Source organism: Eulemur rufifrons, chromosome 1, assembly GCF_041146395.1.
Source record: "Eulemur rufifrons isolate Redbay chromosome 1, OSU_ERuf_1, whole genome shotgun sequence".
In the NCBI taxonomy this organism is placed as follows: domain Eukaryota; kingdom Metazoa; phylum Chordata; class Mammalia; order Primates; family Lemuridae; genus Eulemur; species Eulemur rufifrons.
The window spans coordinates 80942900-80966447 of NC_090983.1; the positions used below are offsets into that span (position 1 = coordinate 80942900).

At 33.2% G+C, this 23548-nt stretch overlaps 1 protein-coding gene across 2 annotated transcripts in view; it reads left to right on the top strand.

The window, feature by feature from the left end:
- Nucleotides 1-23548, top strand: part of LRP1B (LDL receptor related protein 1B) — a 1768615-nt gene that overhangs the window by 1086980 nt on the left and 658087 nt on the right. For both annotated transcript variants that reach the window (XM_069473041.1, XM_069473049.1), the window contains exons 19-20: nt 19282-19362; nt 20492-20659. In XM_069473041.1, the coding sequence (XP_069329142.1) occupies nt 19282-19362; nt 20492-20659 (249 nt within the window). The remainder of the gene's footprint in view (nt 1-19281; nt 19363-20491; nt 20660-23548) is intronic.

The window sequence follows — 23548 nt, forward strand, 5'->3', positions numbered from 1 at the left end:
AAAGCAGTTAATGTATTTGACATTATTCTGTAAATATAGGTTCAAATAATTCCCAGTTTTATTAAGCATCATTATAAAAATTGGACCAGTCATATTTTGCTTTCGCCTTTGGAATGAACCAAATTCCCAAAAGTCTAATCCTGCAAGAAGACTCTATAATCACATTTTTTTTTATACTTCAGCTTCATGAGTAACCACTGTTATGTTTAATAGCTACTGTTTTATACTGAAAATAATATTAAAATTGAGATTTAAAAGCATGTGAAGCCTATCATTAGAAATGCTTCTCATAGTAATTAGGAGTTGAAGGAACTGCAGCTGAGGGTCATATTTTCAGTGGAATTCACTACTATCTATTTACAAACCTAATTCATTTTACTTGCATTTGCCTTTACAAGTTAATTGCACATTTTAGGTTGAGATTATATGTGGGCACACACATAATTAAGAAGGCCCTCTGAGGATTCTGTTTTAATCTTTAAACTGTTGTTTACCTTTTGCAGTAATCTTCACATGTAGAAAAGAGAATCTGTAAATTGGTAATGCAAACAAGTGGGGGCATATTTAAATTGTGAAGCCTGTGTTAGAAAAGGACCTTTGTCAAGAAACTAAACAATCTCCTATCACGGATAGGACTAGCATTGGTTCTCAGCTTTAGCTTTCAGTAAAAGAATTATCAGGAGAACCTTACAATCACCTGCCCATCCCTTGCTCCGGACTAATTAAATAAGAATCTCTAGGAGTGGGAACCAAGAATCGATACTTTTAATGCTTTCCAAATGGTATGAATGTATACTGAAGTTTGAGAACCATAACTTAAGGCAGTCCTTTTCAAGCTTGAGCTTACACCAGAATCTTCTGGAGGGCTTGTTAAAAGACAGATTGCTAGGGCCTCATTCCCAGAATCTCTGATCCAGTAGGTCTCAGGTGGGGCCCAAGAATTTACATTTTTAACAAATTCCCAGTTGATGCTGATCCTTTGTTACTAATCCATGGACCACACTTTAAGAACCACTGATTTAAGAGAGCAACCATTCATATTTGATTTTGTATTATGTCCATCTTATGACATAATTATGTTTATGTAAGCAAAACTAATGTAAGATGGAAGCAATTATCCATACAAATTTTCTTCCCATTTCCAAATTATAGCATTAAATATAAGGGTATTTTGTGATTAAACCTAATAATATTTCAAACAACACATTTTTTTTACCTTAGACAATTTATAGCCAAAAAGAGGATAGTTGTTCATTTTAAACTTTAGTTTAAGAACTTTGGCTCATTCTTTCTCCAAGTATCTAAACAAAGTTTACATTTATTATGTTTTAATGAATATGCTCTAATGTGAGTTGGTAACAATTAGTTCAAAGGGTTTAACTTCGGAAATTACCTAAAATTTATTACCAGATTGAAAGATAATTAAATGGGGTAAAGATACAAATTCCCTAAAATTTTCCAAGTTAATATTACTCCTTTTATGGATGATGATCTTTTAAATCCATGAAGATAGTAGAATTGTGTCTCCTGTACTTATAATCCTACTTGTAAGTGTGCTTGTAATCTTACTCCACACAAGTAAGGAGCTAAGATACCAGAAAGAGAATTGGCAAGTGCCAGACACAAAGATGAGAGAGAGAGAGCACGCGTAAGAGCGCGTGTGCTATCAAAAAAGGAATTGTTACCCAGTTAAATAAGCATTAAATTGTATCTAAGATATTTTCAGCAAGATTACTAGAAAAACAAAGTTCCTGATTAAGTATAATTTTTTTTTTATTTTGTGAGGAATAAAACTGCATAAATATGTAACAAGTTTAATGAGAATCATTAATCTAGTGAAGTATTGACATGAAACATGATTATTGTTCAGCACTGCTCTTAACAGCTTTGCCATTCCTTACTAACATTTTGGCAGACACAATGAACTCTTGTCACTTTTAGTTTCTGTAACTTGGTCAAATGCATTTAAAAATGCCAGTATTGTGTCTTAGCCAAAGATTTCTCTTCCCCCAGGCTGGCTGGACTTGAGGTTCTAGGAACTTAGTATGGGGAAGAAAATGTGTCTTATTCATTCTACTTCTCTCTTATCTAGCCTTAGCTCTTCAGACAGAGAGGAGAGACGTAGGAAATGAATAACATATTTTCAAGTAGGTCTATTGGAAATCTCCTGTCTGCTTCTTTATCATAACCTTCTGACATATGAGAAATGCAACTCTCTTCAGAGACTCTTGTGTGAGCTCGTCAGAAATGCTTGAGATCTCACTCCTCTTTAGAGTTCCCTGAGCTGACTCCATCTTCTCGTTCTTTCTCTCTTCCTCTTTTTCCTTCTTCAGGGTTTCCTGCACATCCAGATCTAGATCTCTTTTACCCCGCCATCCCTTATCATTCCTACCGCAAGAGGTATATCTCATGGCTTTAACCACAGGAGGTACATGTCATCACCTTACATTGCTAGAATCCCCTTCTTGGTGAACTGCCTGCCTTTTTGTTTGCACTACTAATGTAACAAAAAGTTTTGCTATCTTTTACTTGGTTCACTTTTTTTTTGCTTTTCCAAATATTGTGAGAAGGATCCTCTCCTAATGACCCGCCTCTTGGGCCTGACAACACTCTCCAGTTATTTCTTCTTCTCTAGATACAGGATAAAAGGACCAAACCACTTCTTAAGAAACATCTGATTAGTTCTCTTTTCTCAGGCATCCACAAAATTTCATGAATGATTCTCATGAGATTTCTCATTCTCTTGAATCCACTGATCTGTCTCCAACGTTGACTTATGGAATACTCTCCTATTATGTGGACTGCTTCCAAATACTGATTTCTCTCTATAAAATGTGGGGGTATTTAATGTCTCCTTGTTCTTAGTATTGGATCTAAGTTGTCCATGGCCATGGCAAAAGGAAGAATCCCATTATTACATGTATTTGTTCACTTAACTCACTGATTTTTCCTCTGTCTTTCTCCTCCCTCTCCCATTGCTTCTTATCTCCTGTTAAAGCACATTGGCACGTGCAATGCATGGAAATTTTGAAAGAGCAAGAAAAATTACCCCATTTTAGCTCTCACATTATAAGTAAGGAAACTGAAGCACTGAAAGTTGTATATCCAAAGTTGCAGAATGTGTTAGTAGATATGAGTTGGAGCTCAGTCCCATTCACTCCCAGGTGTTCATTTTCATAGAATCATAGTCTTTGATAGTTAACTGAAATGCTAATTCAACCTCTTATCCAACCAATATAGGAATTCATCTAAAACTGGTCCCAGAGATGTTTACCCAGTCATTGCTGGAATATTTTCAGGAACAAAAAACTGTCTACTTTACAGGCCAGCTGATTCTACTGTTAGGCAACAATCAATTGTCAGAACATTCTTCCTTTGTGCAGCCAGTAACTGAATTCCTAAAGATTCTACCCACTGATATTTGTTCTGTCCTCTGAAGCTACAAATAATGAATCAATAACTTTGTCTGCAGTATGGCTCTTAAGATAACTAAAGACACTATCATGTCCTCCTAACCCTTCTCTTTTTCAGGTTCATCATACCACCTCCTTCAACTTTTCCTTATAGGAACATGTTTACAGGGTCTTTCTATACCAATTGTCCTGCTATGCATTCACTTGGATTTTCAATAATCTTATTAAAATTCAGGACCTAAAATGGAAAGTTGATGTTCAATGTATATAGGGCTTTACATCTGAAAAATGAGAAAGTTCTAGAGATGTTGTACAATAGTATGAATATACTTAATACTACTGAACTGTACACTTAAAATGGTTAAGATAGTAAATTTTGTGTTATGTATATTTAGCCACAATTTTAAAAGAGACATTAAAAAGTTGATGGCCTAGAATTAAACAGAATGTAGTATCACTTGTGGCATTTCTACAACAGATCATAGTGGGCTTATTACCTTCAGCTATTTAGCTTCTAGGTTTCTATTAAGGTAGTCTCAGATGGCAGTCTTATATTATAAATGACATGTTAAATTCCCAGCCAGTTAAAATACCTAAGCTTTTCTTAGAAACTAGGTTACAATTTTGGGGTACTTCCAATGTTTACATTTCAACATTCTTTTAAGTTTTATTTTGATAGCTTCTGATTCTTTTTTATCCATGCATTCCAGAATATGTACCTGGGTAAGGTTCTCTCTGCTCCTTACTGTCGTTCATAGACCTCTATCCTCCAGAATACTTATCTTCTCTGTAATGTTGCAGTTTTGAATCCATTATCCATTGCACTGATAATGTTTTGTGTAAATCAAAGATTTAATGAGCATAACTTTTAAGGCTTTAACCAAATCATAGTAACAAAGGCATGAACCTTTTGGAGAGTGATAGAAAACATTCTCCCAGGAAAAACTGATCTAATAATTAGAACTCTATGGATACAATTTTGAATCAACTACTCATCACCTAAATTTTCTATTATCTTACATGTATGACAATTTCATTTATCATGAAAAGAGTCCTCAAAAATGTTTCTAAAAATACAGGAGCACTCTGTTCAGGGAATTTTCATGAAATATACTCATTGAAAAATTATATCAGCAAAAAATTAAGTTTGGCATGATGTGTTTGTAATCAAATAGTTTCTTTATAAATACTGACAAAATATAGTTTTAATAAGTTTATCCTAGAATTATTGTCAGAGATTTACATGACCTTCACTCTCTATTGTTTCCAAATTTTCACTCAATTTTGAAGTTGCAGCAAAATTTTTGCCTTTCTTCCAATTTTTATTTATCGTTCCTATCGTCCCTTAACTTCAAAGTCACTATCAATATTCTGAGATCAAAAATGTTTGCTATTTTATTACTTGTTTCATAACTGGTCTCAATAGGAAGATAAACTCAATTTTAGCAATTAGGTGCTGTATTTTTCTCTTTTCTCTGATTTGGAGTTTTAATTTCCTCTCAAAACTGTTTGGTCTTCACTATCCAGTCTGACAATAATTATTTTTATTAAAAGGATGGAATCCAAAGATATTGAGAAGCTCTTTTTCCTGCAGATTTGCTCTTTGTAACCCAGACTTCCTTGCTTTGTTTTCTTTCTTGTTTCATACACTTATAGTTAAACATTATTAATTTTGTTTATAAATGGTATGTAAGCTGCTGCAAAGTTGTTTTCTTGTTATTCTTATAGGTCTGAGACATTATTTTAGATCTGTCTTTGGTTACAATTCCCTCTTTTGTTACAATACTTGACTAGTAGGGCCCAGTCTACAGAGAAGTGGGTGACTGAGCAACCCTTGAGGAGGTGTGTTAAAAGCCATAGGCAGAAATGATTGAACGCTGCTTTTAGTTCCTTGGCCTAACTTAGCATTACCCCAATTTCTTGCTTAGGAATGTGAATCACCTATGATGCTTGGTGCTGATGAATATTCCGATGCCTCTACCTCCCTCCCTCAAAGATTCCCATTCAGTTGGTCTTGCATGGAGTTCAGGGATCTGTATTTTGGGAAAAAGCATCTTATGCAATTCTTATCCTACAATATCAGAGAATTTAAACTCTGTTATTTCAACATTTTCTACCAGTTAGAATTTGTTATGGCTATCACAACAAATTACCACAAACATGATGGCTTAAAACAACAGAGGTTTATTCTTTCACAGTTCTGGAAGCAAGAAGTCCAAAATCAAGATGTCAACAGGTCTTCCTTTGAAGGCTCTGAGAGAAAAATTCTTGCCATTCTCACCTTCTGGTTGCCATTGGCATTTCTTGGATAGAGACAACATTACTCCAATCTCTGGCTCCATTGTTACACTGCTTTCTTTCTAGCATCTCTGTCAAATCTCCCTCTCCTTTGTCTTATAAGGACACCAGTTATTGAATTAAAGGTCCACCCTTAATCCAGGATGATCTCATCTTGAGATCCTTAACTCATTTACATCTGCAAAGATCCTATCTATTTTTTTTAAGGTTGTAGGTCAATTTTATTGCCACAAATAAATATCTAAAACAACAGTTTCAATAAGTAAAACAATCAATTTAGGAAACTATATATATAAAATGTTTTATAATTGTTACTTATATCATAGACACTCTGAATCATGCTCACCAAAATATTCATAATGGTGAATTTCCACTGATTTTCACTTCCTTCTTTAGTATATTCTGTGTTATTTTGCTCTTCTTCCATTTTCAGGTATTATTATTATTATTGAGACAGGGTCTTGCTCCATCTCCCAGGCTAGAGTGCAGTGGCATTATCATAGCTCACTGCATCCTCAAACTCCTGGGCTCAAGTGATCCTCTTGCCTCAGCTTCTCAAGTAGCTGGGACTACAGGCACATACCACCACATCTGACTAATTTTTCTATTTTTTTCTTGTAAAGAGGGAGTCTTGGTCTTGTTCAGGCTAGTCTTGAGCTTCTGGCCTCAAGCAATCCTCCCACCTTGGCCTCCCAAATTGCTAGGATTATAGGCATGAGCCAACGTACCCAGCCAGTATCATTATTATTATTATTGTTATTATTTTATTTCAGAATATTAGAGGGGTACAAATGTTTAGGTTACATATATTGCCTTTGCCCCACCTGAGTCAGACCTCCAAGTGTGTCCATCCCCCAGACAGTGCACAGTGCACCAATTAGGTGTAAATGTACCCCACCCCTCCTGCCCCCCCAACCTGTCCAACACCTGATGAATGTTACTACCATATGTGCACATAAGTGTTGATCAATTAATACCAATCTGATGATGAGTACATGTGGTGCTTGTTTTTCCATTCTTGTGATAATTCCCTCAGTAGAATGGACTCCAGCTCCATCCAGGATAATACAGGAAGTGCTAGATCACCATTGTTTTTTGTGGCTGAGTAGTATTACATGGTATACATATTAATCCACTCATGAATTGATGGGCACTTGGATTGTTTCCACATCTTTGCAATTGTGAATTGTGCTGCTATAAACATTTGAGTGCAGATGTCTTTTTTATAGAATGTCTTTTTTTTCTTTGGGGAGATACCGGTATTATTTATTAAGTAGAAAAAGAATGAAGGTATTTTTACTTTGAAAACTAAAACAAACAAAAAATAAAATCTTCAGTACGTTTGTTCAGGGTTATGATAACAAAGCAGAGCCACAAGAAATATTTAGATATTTGCAAAGACCCTATTTCTAAATGAAGTCACATTCACAGGTACTTGGATTTACAACTGGATATATGTCTTTGATATGTATGATTCAACCCACTATACCTGGGGAACTTTATTATGCCTCATACCACGAAGTGAATTATCATGGAGGCTCAGGCATAGGTAGTTTTTAAAAACTGTGCAAATGATTGTAATATGCCCCCAGATTTGTGAAACACTTTCCTAAGGGCTAGTATTGAGCTCCTGGCTCCTCGTTAACTTCTTTCCTAATCTCCGTATTACAACCCTCCAACTCTCAGTTGTTCTTGCTTTTCCGACCTGTCTAAAGCTGTACCCTACCAAAAGAATCTGTTGCTTCACCAGCCACTGAGCAGTAATAATTTTAACTGCCTTTATGGTGCTCACAGAAATTTTGCACTTTCAATTTTTAGCAAGAGCAAACATGAATTCCTTAGAGACTTCGGCAGTATTGCTTTCCCCATTGGTTAAAAAAAAATAAATAAATAAAGTACACATGCACACACATATACATATAAACACACATGCACACACACATATCTATCTATCTATCTATTATCAGGATCAAATGAGATAATCATGTAAAAATCTAGACAGTGGATGGCATATAGTTGTCATTCAATAAAAGTTTTAGCTAAAAATTTATCTTCTTTTTTATTTTATTTCTTCAAAATAATTTTGTGTTCTCAAGTGGGAATATATATGTTATTTCAACTGGAGTTGGAGTTGGCCTAATTGAAATTATTTCAGAAAATAGTAACAGTTCTCAAAACCTTATTTTTTTACTATTAAATTTATTGTTTTGAAATGTGTTAGATTGAAGTCCTATATTGATCCAGGAAACATCACTAATATCATGCTGAGTTAGCATTTTGAAAACAGAAGCTCTATGCATCTTTCCCCAAGAGGTGACCGATATGTCAGTAAATAATATCTGTCACTGTAACATTTTGTCATTGATGTCAAAATCTTTCTTTAGAGCAGATGTAGGGTCTAAGCCTACCTGTATACTTTGGTGCAGTATTTTTTAAAGGATCCAATTTACCTACAAGAATGGCTCTCCTTCTTGGCTGCACAGTTCCAGTCGGGAGCTACAATTTGCCATATAGCTGTAGCAGCATTTCTCACTCTGTTCCTTTCAGTCCTTGGGAATACAACCACAGCTAACTACAAAAAAAAAAAAAAAAAAATTGTCTACATTCTAGGAACACAACCTTCTGTAGTTTGGTATTCTATACAATAGTCAAGATGTCCATATTTGAATCAGTGTTTGCTGCTCTTGCTTTGATGAGATCTTTTCTAGAATGTAAGCAAACCTGAGGTGAGTGAAGTTGGACTCTACCCTCCAGGCTATACTACCAAAAAGACAATCAGAATATAACTTCTGTGAGTTATCTTGAGCCAGACTCCTCTTCAGAGCTTCAACTATAATTTTTTATTTATCTGTTCTCCACATATTATTTTTATAATATTGTTTTCTAAAAATATGGGTCCACATTAGACTCAGTCTAGTGTTTTTATAAAATAAAAGCTAATTTTCCTGAAATGTATTTCTTTTTTATATGTAAAATGGCATAATAAAAACTATCTTATAGTGTTGGCATGAGAATTGAATAGGAAACACATACCAAAAAACACTAAATGCAGTGTTTGGGTAGTTTGTATCACTCTCTCCTTGGTTAGTTAATAATACTACTCTCCTTCTTGTTGTTTAATTCCATTAATAAGTTAACATCAATGGTGATCTTACTCTATAAGATCATTTAAAATATTAGCTTACATATCATATAGATTTGCATAAAAAGAATTTACAATGATTTACAATTATGAATTTTGCTAAAAGTTTAAAATATGTCTTTTAATATTGATAATAGTAATAGATGTATATAATTTTATAAATAATCATATGTTGGAGTACAATAAAATATTTGGACTCCTGACTGATATATTCTGGCTTTCAGTGGTGAGAGCTCACAAATAAGGGTATGGTACCAGATTACCATAAATGTAGCCTGGTAAACTGTGTAAGCCATCAGGCATGACTAGGTTTAGTACTGCTGCCTTACCCTTGGACTTAACCCCTGTAATTCTAATGGGTTCTCATTCATTGAGTGTACACTTCTTTTCTTTCTTTTTTTTTTTTTTTTTTTTTTTGAGACGGAGTCTCCTTCTGTTGCCCGGGCTAGAGTGAGTGCCGCAGCATCAGCCTAGCTCACAGCAACTTCAAACTCCTGGGCTTAAGCAATCCTACTGCCTCAGCCTCCCGAGTAGCTGGGACTACAGGCATGCGCCACCATGCCCGGCTAATTTTTCCTATATATATTTTTAGTTGGCCAGATAATTTCTTTCTATTTTTAGTAGAGACAGGGTCTCGCTCTTGCTCAGGCTGGTCTCGAACTCCTGAGCTCAAAGGATCCGCCCGCCTTGGCCTCCCAGAGTGCCACTCCCACTGCGCCCGGCTGATTTTTATGTTTTCTGTGTCAGGAAACATTAAAAAAATGTGCTAGTTCTACTGATGTCTGATGGTGTATACTTAATGACACTGTGATTTCTTATTTGCAGTAAAGGTCTGGCAGTGTGAAGCTCAATGACAATTTGATTGCTTGTGAACTTTTATGTTTGTGTGTTTCTGGAGAAGGTCTATAATAAGGTCTAGAATAAGCAAGAGTGAGACCTTAAAATCATTTATAATCGTAGCTATATCTTGATCCAGTATTGATGTAATAACCAAAGTTGTCTATTTTTGGTAGCATCGAAGTATGGTCCATTTAAAGTATCATTTGCTTCTCTTTCCCTGAGTGCTTTGCTTTCCTTGTATGTAAAAAAAGTAGGCAATTGCCTGAATAGTCTAAACATAGTAAAGATTTCAGAATTGTAAATGGGCATCAACCAGTTACCCATAGAGCTAGGAACAAAGAATCCCAAAGCATGTTCTTTGCACTAAAAAGTCAATGTTTTTAAGCAAGTTGATAAAAAGTACTCTTATTAATGTGTTAACTTTTAAAACAGCAAAAATGAAACTGAAAAAAAGTTCCCAGGAAACCTGACTACTATTTCAGGGCTCTGAAGTGTCTATTCCTGTGCCTATACACTGCTACAATTAATATTTACAGTGTATGAATTAGAAAGAGAAAAATATGATAAAATGCCACATAACATATCATTTTAAAAATTTCTGTAATTTTAAAAGGTGGTCATTTTAAAATATAATTTTTTTATTCCTTTTCTCTTGGAGGATGTGGCATTATATGTATACCACAAAAAAGACTGAAATTTCCTGAAATGCCGTCTTAAAATACATTGCAAAATTAATTTACTTGAGATACTCATTCCACATATGATTTGGGCTTTAGTATAAATTATAAATGAATTAATCATTGGTGATTTTATCTGCCACATTTCATTGAACATTTCTAACTTACTAAAGCTATTACTTTCTTTAATCATTTATTGGAATAAAAATATCTAAATTCATTGTTTATTAACTTTGGGATTCAATTGAACATTGGTTTATTTTAGTACTAATTATTTTAATTGTCAGGCAGAACTACCACTGCTAGGTATGAATTGAGTCCTTGAATATTAATATTTTTCTGTTGCCTTATAATATGTAAAAAATGGAGAATGCAGTTTGAACCTCTCTTATATTTTCAGTTTCTTACTGGAGTAGTTTCTCTCCATCAATATTTATGTACGTATGTTCAACTTTTCCCCTCTTAAAAAAGATTTCCACCAATATAACTCTCTTTTGATTGTGTATCTCTCATCATCTATCACATTAATTCTTACATTCCTCACATTCAAATTTCTTGGAAAAGTTATACAAAATTTTATGCATCCATCTTCCACTCAGACTACTAAGACTGGAAATTTATCCCCCCCTACCAACCACTCCATCAAAACTGTCTTTTCCAACCAACAAGAGCTATTTTATTTTTTTAATCTGAGTAGTGCACTTTAGTTTGTCTCTAACTTGTTACCTGAGCAGCCCTCAACACTGCTGTCCTCCTTGAAACACTTTGTCCTCTTGTCTTCAGTGACAGGATATTTCTTGGTTTACCTCTTATATTTTTCTGGTTCCCCTGTTTCTGCCTGATTCTCCTATATCATTTACCTGTTTTCTTTGAGAGAACAGGTAAATTATTTTTTAAAAAGTTCACCCTTCTTTTTATTTTGAGGATTGGGGGAGTAGATTTTTCACTCCAGGATCAATACTGTAAATTACTTGTGGGGTCAATTCAGGTTTTATAAATTTGATCTTGCCATCTGATGTTTCACTACGGCATTTCCATCTGTGAATTTAATTTTACTTATCTCAAGATAGATTGTGTTTCCTGAATCTAAAGTCATGTCTTTCATTAGTTCTGGGAAATTTTAAGGAATTATCTCTTTAATAATTGCTCACTATCCCCTTTTTCTCTCTTCCATGTTTTTGGAACTGTTAATTTAATGTTAGATCTTTTTATTCTATCCTCCATGATTCTGAATCTCTTTTATATTATTTTTAATCTTTGAGCTACAACCATAGCATTTCTTTAGGTCTTCCTAGTAATTCATGCTCTTCAAGTGTACTAATTTGTAATTTATCTTGTCCTTGCAGGCTGTAATTCCAAGAATCTGGTTTTAATTTCTGAATGCCCTATTTTGTTACTTTTCAAATCTGCCTATTTTTTCTCAGTGTATCTTTTTACATGATTTTTTTTTTTGTCTTTTTTCTAGACTATAAGACATAGTCATCTATAGTCTCTACAGATATGGATAATGGTTTAATGTCTGAAGACCTTGTGGGTCTAATCCTGTCTTTGTTAGTTCTGCGTAATTTCCTTACCAGACTTTTTTTTTTTTTTTTAAATTCTTTCTTTTTGTAATTCTGTATTTTAAGGCCATCTGTAATTTTGAATTTTTTGTCCCCTGGTGAAAATTTTGTGAAGCTTTTCTTGGGGTTATGTCTTCTCTGAGCACCCTACCACTTATCTAAAAGGTTACATGCCCTGGATTAATTTTGATCTACATTTTTCACCTTGGGATTTCTACATACTGGAAAGTAGAGCTTTTGATTACAGTCTCATAATTACGTATTTTTAGGGGAGACTATGTTTTTTTTTTTTTTTCTACTCACAATCTAGGTTAAGACAAACTCTCTTTGTGCTTAGTGTTTACAATTTGGGGGTCCTGGGTTTATATTGAGAACCACACCTTATGTGAAACTAATGACTTTTGTCTCTTGTTCCATGTTGACATTAAACCCTAAGCATATAGATTACAGATCCAGCTTGCTTTTACTGCCTTTGGAGGCAAAATTACATATGCACACACAGACAAGCAGTTATAAGCTAACTCACTGTTCCCTTTTCAGCACCCTTTTATTTCTAAATTTTAAAAATATATATTATTTTCTTACATATTAACCTATGTATTAAAATGTTTGAATGTTATTTTATCTAACATTTCTCATCTTTCTGCCATATTGCCAGAACTATTCATTATTTTTTTCCTAGCACTTCCTTTAGTCTCAGTCTATGTATATTTACTAGGTCTGGGGTTCCCAACTCCCAGGCCGTGCTGTGGACAGGTACATGTCCCTGATCTGTTAAGAACCCGACCACACAGCAGGAGGTGAGCTCTGGGCAAGTTAGCAAAGCTTCCTCTTTATGTACAGCCACTCCTCACCGACTCACCACCTGAGCTCTGCCACACCTCCCCGCCCCAACCTGCGTCCATGGAAAAATTTTCTGCCATGAAACCGGTCCCTGGTGCCAAAAAGGTTGCAGATCGATGCCCGAGGTGTTCTCTTTGACTTCTAGGGCTTTGTCACCTAATAGTGATCATTCCCAAATCTATCTCAAACCTGTTTCACCACTTCAATCTTATATAACCTATTGCAACCATTCTAAAATTCTTTCAGTTTCTAAAACATTTTGTATACTCTTACTTCTGCACCTTCAGGAATCCCAATCCCACTTTCTGGAACATTCTAAAAGCACCCTTTCCCCTCTTCTTTATCTCATTTAACTACAACATATTATTCATATCAGTTTTTATATAATTTTTTCTGGGAAGCAATATATAACCACCCAAGATTAGTTTAGATGTTTCTGCTGTGTTCTGTAATAACACTTTATATTGCATATCATAGCATTTATCAGATAATTATAAAATTATTTAATTGTATTCCGAATGTCTTTCCTGGTATATTATAAGCACTCTGACAAAAAAAAAAAATATTCAATATTGTATTCCCAGTACCTACCACTATTGCATTCATTCACTTATTCATTTATTCTAAGTAATATGTCTTTAAGCCCTAGATTCTGTCTTGTATAAAATTCTCAATAAAATATCCTGAATAAATACAACTTTTGAATAGTTTTTCCCTCAGTTTTACAGATTAGGAACCTCAGGTCAAAGATGTTAGGTAACTGCCTAAGGCCACACATTTATTAGTGATAAGGCCAGGATTTGAACCCATGATTGCCAGCTTGCCAAGCCTATGTTCATTATATGTGACATTATACATGGTATGTGAAATGAGGTTTACTTATGAACAACAATGAAATAATGGCAAAATGAAGACAATTTTTAGTACACTGCTCTCATGGAATTTTCTCCAAAATGTATTTACTCTATTGGATGTTTCAAAGTTTGTCCTATAAAAGTACCAATTCTCAGGAGCCATTATCTAGAAATGTTATTTATTTTCTCAGTGGATCTAGCTCTATAATATGTATATTTTTAGAAGGTACTTTTCATAACAATATTTAATTATTTATATTAGAGTAGGTAAGAATCAGAATCAGAGTTTAAATGAAAGACAATAAACCACAGAATGAAGAATTAAATTTTTAATCTTTTCCCGATTCTTTCTAAGCTATAATATTCTTTTAAAGATGTTGGTATGATCAGCATGGTATAGTGAAAATATAGAGTATTTGGACATTAGAATAATATTCAAATTTTACTCTGCTACTTGCTGTTTATGTGATATGTCCGTAGGCAAGATATACTGTTTTCTTCTGCAAACTGGGGTTAGCAATAACAATTGCAGGCCTGTTCTGAAGAGTATAAACAATATATACATGCAGCTAGCCTCGTACCACATACTCAATAAATAATAATAAGTAATGTGATTATTATGATATCCTTTAGATTAAGATAGCAACTTTCCTAACCCTAGATTCATAGGTCAGAGACAGGAAAAAGGCATACATTAGATCTGATATCTGCTTCCCTGGTACACATTCCTCTAAGCTTTGTATACTGGATAAATATAAGTACCACACCAACCATGATTACCCTTGAGAGAGAAAGAAAATTGTAGCCATTTACATAATAGCATACATATAACCTGGCAATAAATTTTAAGGAAAGATATAATAGATAATTTGAGCATATTACCTGCAATGATAGAAGATTTTTTTAACAGTCCATTAATTCATATTAAATATTCTATAATGTTTAAGTAACTACCGTACTAAAAAAGAGTTTTCTTTCCCTCACTGTAATTGTAAAATGATAAAATGTGAGTCATTTTGTTTCATAATATTTTTTTCTTTTTGAGAGTTAATCAGGTAATATTTTCAAATGTCCTGCAATTTGTGTTCAGTGAAGATACAACGTCAAAGGATATTTAAGCAAAGTCAAGAAAGAAAAAATTGTGTACCATTTAAATCTTTGTCAAATATAAAAATTCCTAAAGATGTTTTAACAGAGAAATTATCCAGAAACAAACTAAAATATTCAGATGCTACTCTCATCTTTTAAATAAACACTAATATGAAAGGACAGAAAAATGTTAAATTTATCTTAAGAGGCTTTTTTGTTATTTTATTTTCTAGGGAAACAAGAATATTGTAGTTAGACCTCATTCTTCTGTCAACATTAGATATTTGTAATAGAATAATAGGAATTATGAATATAGTATTTTTATACATTAGTAAAAAGTGAGGAGCCCTATGTTATATTTATAAATTTTGATGGATTTCTTTCCAAAATGTATTGTACATTGGACTGCATTATTAGCAGAAAAAAGTCAAAAAAATTTTTAACATTTCTATATTAGTTCTATTATTTTTCTTAAAATCAATTATTGTGTTTTTTTATAATGCTGTGAATACCCTAGGAGTTATTTGGGTGGTGAACCCTATTTTTTTTGCTACATTAAATGCTTTCAGAGTGTTGTGCATTTCTAGATGCTGGATCTTCTTACTTCTTAATCTTTAGGACTTAAAGGACACCGGAGATCATGTTATACGCCAGAGTCTGTGACAAGAGACGCTTAGTGATTTACCCAAGGTCACACTATTTTGAGAAGGAAACAGAAATGAAACTTTAGTAACTTTGCTCGTTTACATGTTTTCATTCAAATAACGTCCTTGTTCTCTTTAGATATTTGCCCACTACTTTCTTCTAGTTCCCAGTTGTTTTTCTCTATAGCAATTTGCTTTTTGTTACTATAAGCTACGTCAATCTACAAGGTTGAGAAGAGAAAGGATGTAACCAAATATTATTTAAAAAAATATATTACACATGCAATTATTTAAGCACACAGGTTCATTTTTTGTGTGAATGTATGTTGTATTTAGAAGGTGTATGTCTCTCATTTTCTTAGAGTTGCATTGATTTTAGATTCTTTTATTTATTCTGAGAATTTTTTTACCTATTGGAAGATTATTTACAGTTTATTTTTTGGCTGATTTTTAGACTTAGAATTTAGTAGTTGGAAACATTTTTAAAGTTTACATGAACAATTTCCCAACCAATGAAGTATCACCAAGTTTTAGAAATTTCCAGATGCTTGGGGTGATTTATTTTTCTTAGTAAAACTTCTGATATTCGTTAACATGCTCCTAAGTTTTTAGAAGAGAGATTAAAAATGTGAATTCAATTATTATAAAGCCAAAAAGGTGCAATGTCATTTTTAAAAATTATATCTCATCATAACTTAGAGTCCACATTTCATTGTTTACTCATTTGAACAAAAACTTGCATTGATGCTTTTTTTAAATTCCCCAATTCATATCTACAGCCCATCTTCTAAACTACAAGACATCTAGTAAATAGCTGTTATTTATTGAAGGAAAAAACACATTTTGGACAACGTTCATGTTGATTTTTGAAATATAAGCATAAGTTCTCATTATCTTCTCAGGTAACAAAAGAGAATTTTTTTTTAGAATTATTGATTAAATTATGCCTTGGGCATTTTCACTTTTTTTTTCTAGTACTCCCCCTTATGTGACAGAATATTTGTTGGTTGTCTGCATGGATAGCCTTTGATACAGTCTTTGCTTCCTTTTTACTTCCTTCTTTGAATCGCATTTAGGTCTGATGACATTATCTGGTTTTTAAAAAGTTAAATTTATTTTAAAATTCATATCTCAAGACATGACTTGATAATCATGAAAATTAATAAAATGTGTTCAGTTTTAGAATAATTTCTATTCAGATGCCAGTACCTTAGATGGATAGACTCAGATATAAACTCACACAAAGAAATTGCTTTTTAAAAAGTAATGAAGTAAGCAATCAAGAATGCTATACCCACCAGGTCAGATATGAGGCCGCTACTTTCCCTTCATATTATTTGTGAAATAATGTCAATTTGTATCATTAACTATATAAGTTATCACTACTAAATACGGCCAACATCTGAAGACTGTTCGCTGTCTATCAATGCCCATCATCCTGGTTCACTCTATTTTCCCCGATCTGCTGCAAACTGCAGAGAGTTCTTGTAGGCTCCAAAGTCAATTCAAAAATCCACCACTTTAAGAATGCAAATGAATATTCTAGCCTCTGATTTTAACTTAAGATAGTATTTTTAGGATTATATACAACATGCATCTTTACACTATCATGCAAAATTAATTTGTTCCTATTTTACTATTAAATTCCAGCTCATAATTTGCTAAGGACTGTGTGTTAATGTAGACTTGTCACTTAAAAATATCAGTTTTCAAGCTAAAAATACAAACCATTCTAGAGGAGTTACAGTAATGTCAGTTAAAATTTATATTTCCTGAAATATCATCACCAATGTGCTTCATTGGTTAAAGTACCAAGAAAATGCTTAGTGACCTAATTTTGAATGAAAGCACTACCTGGGTTACTATGTGAAGTCCTCAAGTCTTAAGAAAAAGTTATCATGAATAGACCTTAAAAAGTGTGAAAAAATGCTTAGGTGAATCTTGGTATGATATGCTCTATAAAAACAAATAAAAAGTTGACAGTGTTATGTAATTTTAAAATAAGATTAAAAACTCTAAATGATTGAAATTCCCAGCATTGTTAAATTATGAATGAGTGGCTGGTATGGACAAAAACTTGTGAACAAATGCTAAAATAGTAGAAGTATTTAGAGAGACAAATTTCTGATAAACACAATTCAGTACTGCTTTGTGCAATAAAACAATTTATGAAAAACATTCAAACTTTATGTTTAATATGTGCTAAAAATATGGGTAGAGTAAAATATCAGTTTAGGTACATTCATGGAGGAAAAGTGAAAATGGGATTGGAAATTGGCAATAAAGTGTGGTAGAAAGAGTGATGGATGGATGGAGAGCTTGAAGGACTGAATTCTAAGATCTGTTTTTCCTTAGGGAGGTACATATAACCTTAGGCAAGCCTAACTTTTCTGAGTTTCAGTTGCCTTAGGTTAAGGCAAGATTAAAAAAACAGGACATAGACTTATTTTTTAAGCACTGCCATACATTTTTGTTATTGATAAATTTTATCCAAAGAATAGTGCTCAAATTAAATTAAAATTAAAATGATACAGGATAGATAGATAGATAGATAAGGGATGAATAGATTTTGCTGAAGGAATTTGGGCAGCCAAGGTCCAGGCTGTTCATCTATTGGCTATCCTTCATAGCCCCGAGACAACCCACAAAATACAATTTGGAAATATTACAGTCTCTTCTATCAAATGTATTCTATGATTCATACCAATTTTCTTAAAGAGAAAAATAAATATTTGCCACAAAATGTTATTGGCTGCAGTCATCAGAGGAACAATATTAAGGAATATGGACTATAGATCTATTTTAGTGTATTATTTTCTTGTGTCTTTGTATTAATGAACTGATGAAGTTTCTTTTTTCTTCTTTTTCTATTTTCTTAATGTCTATTAAATGAGCCCTTGTGTGTGAGAATTTATGATGCTAAGCCTATTCTCCTGGGAGCTAAAAGTTCTGGTATTGAGCAACTCACATAAACTCTAAGTGAATTACTTTTACCATATATGAATTAGAGAGAATAAAACTTTTTCCTGGAAAGTATTAGCAAACTAATCCAAATTCCTTGGATAAACTGTTCAGAATTTTATTTTTCTGTGATTTCTATTATCCCTCTTTTTTGTTGTTGTTGCTATCAGTCTTGATTATTGGATCTTGGCTGTGACAATGTCTTTTGGATGTACTAATACTTAGAATTGGCTAATTATCTCCTTTCAAATTCTTTTTCTGTGCTAATTCTATGGGATTTTTGGTTATAATTATCTAAAGATTAGGAAAGGATATATCTTAATTTAATTGTGTGAAATTTCATTTTAAATCTTATTCTTTACTATTTTTTCAGGTTTTTGTGCTTTCTTTTTGTAGATTCAGAATTCACACTTTCAAAAGTCTTTGTATAATACCAACTAAACTGATTTCTTTGAGTTGATTTTTTTTTTTTTTTTTTTTTTACTTTCACCTTATAATGTTGATATTTCTCAGAGGCAGAGTTAGATCTGACTTTTCTGCTTTGGCTCTCTGTATTCAGAAAAGGCCTTCCTCTATTAAAGCATAAATACATTACTTTGCAGCATCGGAGTGTAGAGCTCCATCAGCTGTTATTCACTGAGTGGAGTTTGAGTCCCTCAGTGCATGGAGTTGACATCTATTCATTTTTCTTGCAGCATAATGAATCCAAATGATCCTTCATTAAATGATTCTCCTAGGCTTTCAGTTACTGGAAAGTACTCATTTAAAAGACATTAAAAGTATGTGTATCCTGTGTCCTCAAGAAGTTACAGTCACTGTATTTGTTTATCTACTATTTCCTCTGTGCCTTTGTAGAGAACAGGGGAGGAGTTCTGATCACATTAGCAAATGAGATACAAATTAAATCATGTATAGTCAATAGCATGTTTCCTTTTGAACATTTTTATATCTTTCACAGAATTCCCAACGTGTGAGCCACTAACACAATTTATATGCAAAAATGGAAGATGCATTAGCAGCAAATGGCACTGTGACTCTGGCAAGTACCAAATGCTCACTGTAAAGCAGATTTGACTGGGGGTCTGGCTGTCTGGGCTGCCTGGCTTCCTTCAAAGGGAGTTTGTAAGAAGCTTGCAGAGCCAAGCAAAATGGCTAAGACAAGTGGTGAGAGGGCAGCTGGCACATCAATGGAAATTAGCGTTAAGGATAATGGAGCTCAATATTTGTCCCATGGGGCTATGATTGAGATATGTTTTCAGATATTATATTGGACACAGTCTAAGTCTACAAACAGAAGTAAAGGGGACAATTGAGCAAATAACCTGGACACTCCAGGCTCCCTAAAGCATCTATATAACCTCAGGAAGAATAGTTTATATATTATAATGGAATTTTCCAGATGGTCTCAACTCTGTCACCCTTCTTTCTATGTCCAAATGGTGTCTTTTTCTTATACACAATTGTAACATTATGCTAAATTATGCCAAATTAATTGTATCTAAAGTGATGCATTCTTAGCTATTTATTTGAATTTAATCTATTTTTACTTCACATTTCTCTCCCATCCCTCCTGCAATGGTTGTTAATAAAAATTATAAATATTTTACAATGATGGTGCACAACAATTTCCAAGTATAAATACACACATAGAAGCCAGGAGAGGAGGATTAAAAAGTGGTTCTTCATGTTGGAGAACGGGGAAGGAGAGACTGAACTAAAGATATAAACTCTGGGGCATAGGGGATTGTAGGTTTAAATAATATTATTTCACAACAATTATATCACTGGTATCATTTCATGAAATTCCTGCAATCACCGTCATTCACCATAATCACCTACAATCACCTTGTTTCAGGTTGCATAGATGTATTCAGTCAGTGGTTACTTATTTCTGATTGAAATAGAAATTAGCCTTCAAAATCCAAATTTAAGGATTTTTTTTCTCCTAAGTTTAGCAGTTGATATTAAATCAGAACAGATATAATGATGAAAATAATTCTCCCACTGTTCATGGGAAATGTTGATCCACTAATTGATTTGTCATTCCTTTTTTCAAAAACAAAAAAGCAAACTCTATATAGCAAAAAAAGAAAAAAAAAAAGAAATTTCATAAGAAAAATATTCTTCCTGGATCAGGTTTCACACCTGATGTTGATGTTTCTTTCCAGATGACGACTGTGGGGATGGGAGTGATGAGGTGGGCTGTGTGCACTCTTGCTTTGATAATCAGTTCAGATGTTCCAGTGGCAGATGCATCCCAGGCCATTGGGCCTGTGATGGTGACAATGACTGTGGAGACTTCAGTGACGAAACCCAAATCAATTGTACCAAAGAAGGTTAGTAATTTTATAACTCTATGAAATCTCATTTTAAGTTGCTATATAATATTTGAAGTATTTCAGAGTGAATATTATATAATTATATATAAAATATTAATATATTATTAATATAAAAATAAATTGTTCATTAGGTAAAAAATATACATGTGGAATTGTATGGAACAATTTGCTGATCACTTTACTTTTACTCTTTGCTTTTTTTTCTTTGGTTTCTCACTTCAATACTTCTTTGTACCTTGATACCTTCTATGGTCTTTGCTTCCCACATTCATTAGATGCTTTACTTACTAATATTTTAATCCCCCTCAAACTCACAAACCATTCCAAAGGTGAAAAAAAGAACCAGAGAGGCATAATTTTACTTTTATTTTTATATGAAAGTTGTTTCTTTAAGGTTTGAAATAATCCCTTATTAAATGGTGCTATATCTCCAACTGATTGACTTCCTAGAATTTGAGCTAAGAGAAGATCATGATCATGGCCCTCAGTATGTCTATGAGGAGGATAACCTGACATTTGTATGAGTTACTTTGCAAAATTTGATCAGCCATAGAGCATGTTAATAAATTAGAAATCACGTTGGAAATGTCTCAGAAAAAAAAAAATTATTAGCGTTTCAAACAATCATACAATTAGTACCATTTTCAACATAAATCTTTCTTCTGGTAAGAAACTGAATGATATTATTATTTATTCTTTCATTAATTCCACAAATATTTATTGAGGATTAAAGGATAAAGGAATGAAAAACATGGTCCCTGCTCAGTTTAAATATCTAGCATGCAAACAAACAACAAAGTGATTTCTTTAGTGTGGTAGAATGAGGAAAATTATATACTTTGTGATCATAAGAAAGGAAGAGTTTTTCAAAGTATTTTCCAAGGAGACACGTTTGTCTTCTGCAAATATTTTATAACCTATATCACAGTCTCTAAATTGTTTTCTCTAACATGGATTCCTTTTGTCTTTCATTTCATCTCTCTCTCTCTCTCCCTCCCTCCTGTAAGTTCTAGAAACAGTGGCTATTAAAAAAATTATTAATATAATACTAGGTTCTTAAAAGAATAATGTTGGCTTTTTTGTAAATTCTCTAAGTGATTATTAAAAGATATTGTTTGGTTTTGATTTTACTTGGGTAACCTGGATTACAAGAGTCATAGCAAAGATCCAAATACGGCTAAGCAATGACCCATAAACCATGAGGCAGTGAGATACAGTTTCTCATGGTTAATGTTCTTGACATGATTCATGTCTTTCTCTAGTGGTGAATGTAATAGAAATTGCAATGAAAACAGAAAACGACTAGGAAATTATTTGTGATGATGTCTTACAAGATTTAACATGAGAATATTTGAATTCAATTTTGCCTCAAAAGCAGAAGAATGAATTATGGATAAAGCTACTATTTAATATCATCTGTTTCATTTTCTGTTATGTAATAAGTTCTCTCTCTCTCTCTCTCTCTTCTCTCCCCGTCTCCCTTTCCTATCTCTCCTCTCTTTATATCTATATCATTCTTGTGTTCTTTTCTCTCTCAATTTAGTTTTTCATGAGTATATATGAGCTAGAACTTTTTGCTTACCACTAATCTGGCATAGAATTATTTTTCTTTTTGTGTACATAAGATTTTTTTTCTTTTTTGTAAATATTTGAAATATTCATCTGGGGGGTGGTTGACAGTTTCATTACTACATAATACTTTGAATATAAACTTCATTTTCCCCTCCTTACAGATGTCTTTTTAGGCTCCTCATGGGGTGTGCATCTGTGGCATGTTGGCAATGCCCCATAATAAGCTGTGAAAGATAAATTGCCCTAAAGTTAATTTATTTCCTCCTCAGATGTGAGATTCTATGCCTCTGTGTATATTTATCTCTAAGTTAAAATGATGATTACACATTAAGAATTTTGAAAATATTCCTTTAGCCTCATGGGTGTCCAAATTGAGTGGCACACTCCCTTGTAGGCTCTGTAGATAGTTTTTCATGTTTGGTTATTATAGAAGCAGTGGCTATTTAATGTTAATGGCTTTCTTCTTTAGAGCACCTCAATGTCACTTATATATTATGGTAGAGGATGTATTGTCAATGTGAATGCCATGCATTTCTTATGATTATGGAAATGAATCAGATAATCTATATGATTCTTTGACATGTTTCAAGCCAAGAATGAGGAGAACTTTTTGAACTAATTTATACTTATCAGATTATAAATTGTAGTAGAATTCCCTAATCAAATATTCTACGTGGTGAATATAAGGTGTAGGAATTGAGGAAAGTTAACATTCTGGGATGACTTTGGTAAAAGGCAATCCAGAGTATTTCACAGGAATTTAAATATTTTTTGTTCATCATTATTTTGACTATATATTCTGGTATAGAAGTTGGAAAATAATGATGACACAATTGTTAAAACTGATCAGGAAAGTCATCTGCATGTGAAGGATTTGTGATGCCATTGTGAGGGTAAAGTAGAAATTTGATGCAATTAGTCGTATAATTCAGTACCAAAACCTACTGTGGAAGAAAGAGCAGGGGATTCTAGCTTGAGTTGCAAGACTGAATATCAAAATTGATCAAATCCACCATATAATTGCTCAGCACTTGGCTTTACACTACCTGGGTAAACAGAGCATATGGTGCAATTTCTCTCAACTCAAATACCCATGTTTACAAAAGGGTAGAAATACTCCTGAATTTACTTTAATAGTAAAGGAGGAGAAGAAACCAGGAAATGAAACATTCCATATATAATTTCCATGTCAGAAAGTTTCTAAATTTAAGTTCAATTTATATTCTGTCTGAAATAACTTGCAAAAAGAATATCTATAGTTATGATTAGTTTTTCATCAATATGACTAATACATGGGAAAGTGTAAATTGATAG